The 10,552-nt window shown below is 36.4% G+C and overlaps 2 protein-coding genes across 2 annotated transcripts; one reads left to right on the forward strand and one right to left on the reverse strand.

The window, feature by feature from the left end:
• The first annotated feature begins 808 nt into the window (after positions 1-808).
• LOC116176003 lies at positions 809-5,336 on the forward strand. Its single transcript, XM_031494422.1, has 2 exons — positions 809-1,580; positions 1,629-5,336. Exons 1-2 carry the CDS (start codon positions 1,292-1,294, stop codon positions 4,916-4,918), a joined length of 3,579 nt encoding a protein of 1,192 aa, XP_031350282.1. The 5' UTR covers positions 809-1,291; the 3' UTR covers positions 4,919-5,336.
• A 592-nt stretch (positions 5,337-5,928) lies between these two features.
• LOC116175504 lies at positions 5,929-7,131 on the reverse strand. The gene has a single exon (XM_031493654.1). It carries the CDS (start codon positions 7,129-7,131, stop codon positions 5,929-5,931), a length of 1,203 nt encoding a protein of 400 aa, XP_031349514.1.
• Positions 7,132-10,552: the final 3,421 nt, after the last annotated feature.

The following is a 10,552-nucleotide window of genomic DNA, read 5'->3' on the forward strand; positions in this document are numbered from 1 at the left end:
TGTTCCTGGTAAGTTTATTATTCAAGTTAATAAATGTGTAATGCTTGAACAAACTAAAATACTGCAAGATATTTCTTTTATTCCGATAAACGATTCAAACAATAGAGACGGTTTCGATCCCAAAAATACATCCACAAGTAGTCCTGAACCACCCGAATGGTACCATAGATTATTAGAATGCCTTTCTCCTATTCCATCCCCCCAATCTACGCATGTTTATCTAGATAAAGGTGCAACCGATGCGGTATCAACAAAAGTGGAAGAGCAAACGTGTGTGAATGTAAATGATGGTGATTTACTAGACGACGTTGAAGTGAAAGAGTGCGTTGCTCTTGCCACTCAATTTGATAGCGAATGGGGAGAACCTAATCCCAAACGAAGTCGTCCAAGTTCACCCCCTCTAACTTACCCTATCCACCGTAATTCCCCTCCTAATGTAGCGGATGTAAAACGACACGTTTCCTCGAGGATTTTGTTACCAGACAATATTGATGATAAACTTGAACAGTTGTTTCTCTTAAATAGTGATGTAATACACGTGAATCGTGCGCGCTGTCGAATGATGAACAAGTTATTGTCCAACGTGCACGCGTACGAACGTTTGAACGCGAGATACAAGCGCTTAGGACTACAAAGAGAAACAGTTTGTCAGAGTTTAAACGTGTCGGATGAAACGAAAGAACTACTGAAAAGACATTTAAATTATGAGGATTTTAGTACTTTATTAGAACATTTAAAATGAAAGTTTCTCTATTAATCTTTATTTTTCCCATACTACATACCAACCTTTCCATCCCCTCCCGGTGACGTTGCTACACAGGGTCCACGATTCCCGTCACCGGACAGTGAATACTTTAAAGCGTTAACGCTTTAAAGTATTCATTGACTGATGTGTAGTTTCCTTAGATCTAATCTTTTATTCTACCCCTTAGTTTTTACTTACTAATATAGTTGTTTTTTTTTGTAACCATATTGTGTGATAATGTACACCTAAATTTTAGTCAAATGTGAATGTGGTCGAGCATTTTCGCGCAAAGATAACTTAAAAAGACATCAACGCGTATCGTGTACAACTGGAGCACGTCTGGATCCACCGACCCTAAAAAAGGTTAAAATATCGACCGATGACTCACCGGTGCGAGTACCTACAGTGCATTGCGCACAATGTTCTGAAGATGTGGCAAGATCTGGTTATCAAGGACATTTGCGTAGTAACAGACATAAATCGAATGCTTGTTTAGTGATAGATGACCAAATTGAAATTATTAGATCCTCATTTGAGAAGAAAATAATGAGTTTTAGAATATCACCAGTTGGTAAACATAATGAAGTGAAATCATTTATGGAAGATGTAAAAAACAAAGTATTAAAAGTATGTAACAAACAGTTACAGACGTACCCATCGCTAAAAACCAATTTTGAACTGTTTGGAATGTATTTATTGGAAGAAAAGGTCGAAATTAAATCATTTCAAACCAAATATGCAATTACAACTCTGGGCACTAATTTGGAAGAATACGTGGAACAAGTGGTTGAAATTTTAAGCAGAAAAGAATCGGAATTTCAAGGCCGCGATTCCGGTAAATAATAATTTCAGTAATTTTATTTTACATATTTGTGCATTTCAGGATGGGTGTTAGTAGATTTATTATACTTGGAATGCAACTTCTTACAATTTAATCCGATAAAAGCGTCGTCATATATTGATTTACCTCCTTCTCTTAAAAGAAGAAAGGCTATTATCAACGTTGACAACAACGACCAGATGTGCTTCGGATGGACGCTCGCATCGGCGTTGATTCATCCTACGGGGAAACCGCAACGCAAAGAATCATATCCAGATATTTTAAAAATATTTAATTGGGACGGTATCCAATTTCCAGTACCGTTGTCGTCAATACCCACGTTTGAGGCCAACAACCCTAAAATTTCCGTTAATGTTTATGGGATTGAGTGCGTCTATAAAGATGGAAAGCAAGAGATTCAAGTAATAGGGCCGCTGTATTACAGTAAGTCAAAAAAAATTAATCACGTAAACATGTTATTAATTAGTAATAAGGCAGGTAACACTCACTATACATACATAAACAATTTTTCACGGTTAGTTAGCAAGCAAATAAGTCAACGTAATGGAGCAACGCATTTTTGTGACGGGTGCATTAATTATTTTCGTACTGAACAACAACTAAAAAAACATCAAATGCAAGATTGCAATCACACGTCTACTATACTACCAACCACAACCCTAAAACTTGACAAAACCGGTAATATGCGTCCCGAAAATCTTCTTACCTTTACGAATTTTCAAAAGCAAATGCTACTACCTTTTGTTATTTATGCAGATTTTGAGTCAATTTTACAACCTCTAGATACCGCCGAACCAGACCCCAAAAAATCTTTTACGATAAAAACATGTAAACACACACCGTATTCGTTTTGTTATTATATTAAATCGTCGTATAATGACGAATGGTCACGATTGGAAACGTATCGAGGTGAAAATGCGGCACAAATATTTATTACGCGACTACAAAACGATATTAAAAATATATATCGCGAATATTTGCTAAACGTTCGTCCCATGGAACCTCTTTCAGAAGATGAATTGCGAATGTATGATGAAAGCCGAACATGTTTTATTTGCCAAAACCCGTTTGATAACGATTCCACGAATCCCAAAGTTAAAGATCATTGTCACATTACCGGTAAATATCGCGGTAGCGCGCACGCAACGTGTAATCTAAATTATAAAATTCCAAACTTTATACCGGTCGTGTTCCATAATCTTAGCGGATACGATTCCCATTTGTTCGTTAAAGAGCTAGGAGCAGATACCGAAGACATTGACGTTATTCCTACAAGTACAGAAAAGTACATCACTTTCAGTAAACGGGTTCTAGTAGATGAAGTAGATTTGGAATCGGGTAAAAAGGAACGAAAGTATATGAAATTACGATTTATAGATAGTTTTCGCTTTATGCCTACGTCGTTAGATAAACTATCCACAAATTTAACTTCGGAACAGTGCGCAGAGATAAGAAAATTTTTTAATGATTCTAATAAATTTCAACTTCTCCGAAAGAAAGGTTGCTTTCCTTATTCATATGTAGATTGTATGTCAAAATTAGACGAGAAAGATATACCTTCTCATACAAAATTTTATAACGATATGACCCAAGAACATATATCACGCGATGAATACGAGAGGGTGGTACGCATCTGGAACGTATTTAATTGTAAGACATTAGGGGATTATTCGGACCTTTATCTCAAAACGGACGTATTACTTTTAGCGGATGTGTTTCAAAATTTTAGATCTCTATGTATGAACGTGTACGGAGTAGATGCCGCTCATTACGTAACTACCCCAGGATTAACTTGGGATGCTATGCTAAAATTTACACGAGTAAAATTAGAATTACTGACGGACATGGACATGTACCACATGATTAAAAAGGGAATTCGTGGTGGTGTTAGCACTTGTATTAAAAGAAAGTCGTGCGCTAATAATGAGTTTGTGCCTGGTTATGATTCTAATCAGGCCAAGGTCTTTATTCAGTACTTAGATGCGACGAACTTATATGGAAATTCAATGCGAGAATATCTACCAGTTGACGGGTTTTCTTGGTTAACTCGCGCAGATATTGAAAAATTTAACGTTCACGATATATCAGACGAATCCGACGTCGGATATATTTTGGAAGTTGATCTGCATTACCCACTAGAACTACATTCTACCCACAACGATTTACCATTTTGCCCAGAAAATATTTTGCCCCCTAGAGCGAAGTACAAACAAACGAAATTAATTCCAAATTTATACGATAAATCAAAATATGTAATTCATTATCGAAATTTGAAACAATGTTTAAAACATGGACTCGTACTCACACATGTTCATCGCATTCTTAAGTTCAATCAAAAACCGTGGTTACGCGACTACATCGATTTAAATACGAGAATGCGGAATAAAGCTACGAATAGTTTCGAAAAAGATTTCTTCAAGTTAATGAACAATGGCGTATTTGGTAAGACTATGGAGAATGTGGATAAACGAAAAATACTGAAATTGTTAACACACTGGGAAAATTACGGTCGACGTCGTGGATTAGAAAGTTTCATAACGCAGCCTCACTTTAAAAAATTTACCCAATTCAGTCATACTTTATTTGCAGTTGAAATGTCAAAAGTTTCAGTAGTTTATAACAAACCAATTTATGTGGGGTTTACCATTCTAGACGTTTCTAAAATAGTAATGTATCGTTTCTTCTATGACATTTTACGCGCCCATTATGGAAAAAATGTTTCATTGTTGTATACTGACACCGATTCGTTTATTTTGGAGGTTAAAACTCACGACTTGTATGAACATATGAGAAACAATTTAAACGAATACGATACCTCTAATTATAAAAATAATCTACACGGCGTAATCACAACTCCTTCTATAGTTGGCAAAATGAAAGACGAATATGCGGGTAAAGCTATTCATCTATTTTATGGTGCGGGTGCGAAATCGTATTGTGTAAAAACTGAGGATGACGTAATTAAGAAAGCGAAAGGTGTGAAAAAAATTACCATTAAAAAAGATTTGAGCGAATTCGATTATAAATGTGTAGCTGAACAAACGGATAAAAAAGTTTTTTGCAAAATGTTGGTTTTTAAATCAACTTTGCATGATATATACACTGAATTAGTAAATAAAATCGGACTAAGTTCGTATGATGACAAACGTTTCGTAATACCCAACACTTGTGATACGTTAGCGTGGGGTCATAGGGATATTCGTAGGTATGAAAACTATATCGATCTTGACAATATACTTCAAAATCCTAACGTTTTATATGATGATGACTCAATGGACATAAGTGACGAACTTTTAGATGGATTGATTAAAGCTTTTGAAAGCACATCATAATTTTGTACATATTCGCTTATTCACATCATACTTCCCAGTTACCACCACACTCCAGCATACTTACCAATCACCATTTAACTTCGGTGTATATTATCACCCATAATCCACTCATTTACTAAATACATACTTAAATGTTTTGTATTTTCACCTGCTTTATAATGTTGTTAATATTTTCACCTGCTTTATAATGTTGTTAATATTTTTTAATTACCTTTTTTTTTTGTATTTTCACCACCACACTCCAGCATACTTACCATTTAACTTCGGTGTATATTATCACCCACAATCCACTCATTTACTAAATACATACCTTAATATGCTTAATTTGTAACGTAAGGGTGCTTAAATGTTTTGTATTTTCACCTGCTTTATAATGTTGTTAATATTTTTTAATTACCTTTTTTTTTGTATTTTCATGTTTCATAACGTTTCATTGTAATTTATTTTGTATGTGAGGGCAAATATATAGAAAAAAAATATATATATAAAAAAGAAATGTTTTTATTAAATAGTCAATTTTTGATTAATGGATTACATAGTTGTTATACAAGTGATAAACATTAGATAAAGCGCAATGACATAATGATTGCGTGTGATATTTGCAAGACGCTTCTAGTAAAGGGACAGCTGGTTGTTCTTCAACTTCAAAAACTGGTCTCTTGAGAATGGTTCTAATGTAATCAGCTTTCTCCTTACCTTTAACGTAGACGTCATCCGATGTACGTATCGTTTCGCGAAGTATTTTCGGAAACAAGAATACCTGTGTGTAACCTTCATCCCATCGAATAAAATGATGATTGTGAATCAAGTAGTGTGCCTGTCGTTGATAGGTGGCATCCAAACCGGTCCAAGGAAAAGGTGGTTTAAAGACAAAGTGAGCTATCTGATTCCCATCGTACACTGCTAATTCTTTAGGGGTGAAGTGTTTCGCAGAAGTATAGAAACCTTGTATATCTACTATGACAACCATGGTACTAACGTAGAATCATTAAACGGTGAATCTTTTATAGCTACAGTTGTCTAACTGCTTTGGTTAATGCATTGTAAGTAAAAACCTTATCGTGAAGAATCAAACACATCGCTGTGGTATTAGCGGCAACGTTGGCCGACGTGTCGAATTCTACTCGAAGCACGACAGCTTTCGAGTTCAAAGAATCTTTTTGATGTGAGCAATCTATTACTATTAACGGTGCATTTTGTTTGAACTGGTCAGGGGTTAGCAAAGGTTGACCTTCAGTTTCGTAGTAGGACGATTGAAATGCTGCGTACATTTCATACAAACTGGCGTATCGGTTATTTAAGTAATTAATATTCAGATTATCGTATGGGTAACGTTCCGTATTAAGAAATACACGAACATTTTCAATACCACATTGGTCGAATTTACTCATGTCTTGATTGACTTTACCATCTCTCCCCGTTTGAAATCCTAATATAATGTATCTAGGAGTTTCTAAGCTAGTGGCCGTTTTTATTGCCCACGTGTGTTTATCGGTCTGTGGAAGAGCTGGATAAACGTGAGTTTCCCAACTCCTAAACGCAACTTGGGTGTTTATATTTTTGTCAATGTACTTAGTGAGTGCTAATTCCTCTGCAAGCGCCGGCAATATATGGGGTACTTTCCAATAAATTTTTTCAATGTCAACCTTCAAAGCCTCGTCGGCAGTTGCAGAATACACGGCGTCTGTATCTGAATTGCTGCGTATTAATACGAGTTCTTGTCGTATATTTAGCACGACTTTTCGATAATCTTCCGCAAATCCGAGGAGCATTCCCAAAGGAAGGCAAACGTTAAAATGTCCCGTAGGGCTTACAATTGTACTATTGGTTGTGGGAAACCATCCAGAATTTTCATATCTAGCAGCATCATTTGGTGTAAGAGATATTAAACCCTTCATGGTGGTGGTCAACCCTACCTTACTAATAGAATCGACCACAACGCCGTTCATCTCGTAACGAATTTCGCTAAATAAAAATGCGATTCCATTGTTAATGAAACGGGCTCCTAATGATACCGTGTTATCTTGTCGCAACAATTTTCCCTCAATATAGAGGTGACTTTGAGAAGGTAAGGTGCACATGTCTTCTTGAATAGGAATCCGAATTTCGTCATTGTTTCCAAATCGTGTGGTATAAGGTTGATGAGTATGAAGTTCCGAGTTGATAATAGCGTTGTCAACACGAACCGATTCGTTAACGTTCAAGACGCTCATTGTATAACGGTGAAACCGAGACTTCGCAAATAGGACTTGTTGGCAGCTGTTAATTGTTGAAGCGAACTACGCTTACTGGTCCAAAAAGAACGAGGTTGACGCTTTTTATAACAGGGTTTGGGGTAATCCTTGTCACACTTGCACGCACAAGAACTATAGCGGTTCACCATGTTTTTTCCTCAAATGTAATCCTATCGTGATCACTTCTCCGTTGAAATTAACAGCGTCACCATCTTGATCGAGTATTTTAAGCGTAATGTTGGAAAGTGTGGAAACGTTAATAGGTAAATAAATTACACTAAGAGGTCGCTCGATTATTTTATATCCCGCGGGCACACTAGGAAAAAACTGGTGGATTGTATGAGCCGGTACACCATTTTTAAAGTTTCCCGTAGTAATACTACAGTCAATTAACAACGAATTAATTTTTAGAATGTTAATTGGATTACGAGAAGTGTGAGTAACACGTGAACTAAGCGTTTCTGTACCGAACCCTAAAAGTTCTCCTATTGAATCTTTTATCGCAAAATCAATTGGTTGACTGGCTTTAAGAACTGATTGCATGGTGTTGTTATTAGCTTGAAGCTCGACATAATCTCCAGCCGTTCGTTCAATTTGAGAATTTATGTAATTATTAATATCAGTTATTTCGTAGCAACCCGGTGGTATTGTAATAGTTTTTTCTCCAAATTTTACTTTATTGTTTTTAGATGTGACGTTATGAATACTATTGTAAGTTTCAAAGTTGGTTAGTCCCATTACATATTCCTCTTCAAGTAATATAGGAGGGCGAAAAAAGGCGCTTAAGGTCGACGTTGTACCCGTAAATGTAAAGGTATAAGACATTTCACCTTAACGATATAGATGTTACTGACTTAATAACGATGTGTTATTGTATAAAAAACTCAATACTAAATGACCGCAATTATAAGTATTAAGAAGTTGTAATTGGTTGAAGTTGTATGTAATAGTGTTTTCGCTACCATCGCTCCGAAAATAATGTATCACCTCGTGAGGAGGTTTTACACGCCCTAGACTATCAAAATATGAAATAGTGTTGCCTCGCTTAACGTACGCTGTCCAATGCGTACCCACGCTGTTTTCATCATCTAGATTTATTATACCACTTTCGTAACGATGTATTGACTTTGGTAAACAATCTCTCATAAAAATTCCTCTAAAATGTGGTATTTTTAACTTCCCGGTATATTTCGATAGATCGCGATCGGTTAAAGGGCGACGTGGTAGCTTTATTGGAAGTTTTTTTGGTATGGATTTAGATAAAGGCCTAGACCTTTTTTATGAGGTTTTATATATATTCCTTTTCCTATTACTGCCGCTTCCATTACTTGATTATGTCGTTTGCTTTCTTCTAGTTGTTTTGCAGCATTGTTTGCATTTGTTACCGCTTTTGCAACAGCCGCAGCTCCACCTCCCAAAGAACCCAATGCTCCCAATGCAGCAAAGAGTGGAATTAGAGGAACAAGTCCACCGGTTTTGGGTATAGGTAAAATGCGATGCTTGGGTGGTCTAATACTCTTCTTCTTCAAAACTTTCATAGCACGCTGAACGCTTGCTTTTAAATTTGAATTGATTTTACCCCCTATACGTTTTTTAGCTAATCGAATGGCGGCGTTAAAAGACAAGGCAGAGGCTCGTTTTTTCATGTGACGTTTTTTCATACCCATACCTAATGTTCTTTTACCTTTCATAATACCAGCTATAGTAAGAGCGGCTGTTTTCTCTCCAACGGTGGCGTCTTTTGATCGAAACCTTTCCCACGCTTTTTGTTGCAACGTTTTGTCGGCAACGTGACGATCACCGAGATTATTCGATTTTGAATAAGCTATATCGTGTTCTTTGCAGGCTTCATCTAATAGATTAATTCCTTTATCGCCCCGAGCAAGCCTCTTTTGTAAACGAGTTCCGGGACCGCAATATCGATATCCGGGTAAATGTAATTCAACGGGTAAATTATTAATTAAGGAATTAATTAAGCCCGCCCCTTTTTTAATTTTTTTCTTAGTAGTGCAAATAAAGGTCATACCTTGATGATTATAACACGACTAAGCGAAATATATGTTGTTTGTGAATATATACTACAAAATATTGCGGTTATTGGTTAGTAGTGTAATGTCCACCATACGTTTTAAACCTCAACGAACGTTACTACCTATAAAAAACTACGATACATGTTCTCCCGTGAAGCAATATTCTAAGCACAGCAATCTGTTGAAAGGTGGTTGTAAACGCGGTATTATCGTTGGTCCTTCAGGATGTGGTAAAACCAACGTAATGATAGCACTGTTAGAACACCCTAACGGATTGAGATTTGAGAATGTATACGTGTATTGTAAATCTCTTAATCAGCCGAAATACGAATATTTACGCAAATTATTAGACCCACTTACAGAAATCCAATATTTTGAATACAATGATAATAGCGATGTAGTACAACCAAGCGATTCACAACCGAATTCCGTTATGATTTTCGACGACGTTGCTTGTCATAAACAAAACCAAATAAGAGACCACTTTTGTTTTGGTAGACATAAAAATAACGATTGCTTTTACCTTTGTCAAACGTATTCGGCTATTCCTAAACAATTAATTAGAGACAACGCGAATCTGATAGTGCTATTTCAGCAGGATCAAACCAATTTAAAGCATGTTTACGACGATCACGTTAACGTTGATATGTCATTTGATCGTTTTAAAACTTTATGCGCTCATTGTTGGAGCGATAAATACGGATTTCTAGTTATCGATAAAGAAAATGACCCAACCTCTGGTCGGTATAGAAAAGGATTCGATTCTTACATGGTGCTATAAATGAGAACACAACACTGTGTAAAATGTAGTCCTAATGGAACCACGTTTAGTAAGGGACCTTCTCGAAGCGAGAAAATCTGTGAAGCACAAATATACAACATTGCAACGAGACAGATCGTTGGCGGATCGAGATGCCGAACGACACTTTAAGCCTATTACTCAACCACTAAAACAATTGCTTACTCACACTCAGTTGGGAAGTGTTAAACTAGAAAATGTCAAAAAAGAAAATGAAACATACGATACCGAAGAGCCTCCTACACCCGTTTTTGACACCCCACAAAAAACTTCGACTTCTTACCGGATACCTAAAAACCTTTTGCGTGAATTCAATGAACCCCAATATTTAGATACAAGCGTGCTTATCGACCATACACGCGACTCTAACGAACCACCAATTCCTACTTTAGATGAGATAAGAGCTGAGCTATCTAAAACCGCAACCAGTCCTGCATTTGAAGAATACTTAGATCAATATGAAGGATTGGCGAAGATTTATGTAGAAGATATGTTCAGATCTGGAGATAACGAATTTGATCATCGGTATGGAGTTCGGTATAGTCCTAGAGCTAACAAATTTTACGTAGGA

The sequence above is a fragment of the Photinus pyralis genome, unplaced genomic scaffold (assembly GCF_008802855.1).
Source record: "Photinus pyralis isolate 1611_PpyrPB1 unplaced genomic scaffold, Ppyr1.3 Ppyr1.4_LG7, whole genome shotgun sequence".
Taxonomy (NCBI): Eukaryota; Metazoa; Arthropoda; class Insecta; order Coleoptera; family Lampyridae; genus Photinus; species Photinus pyralis.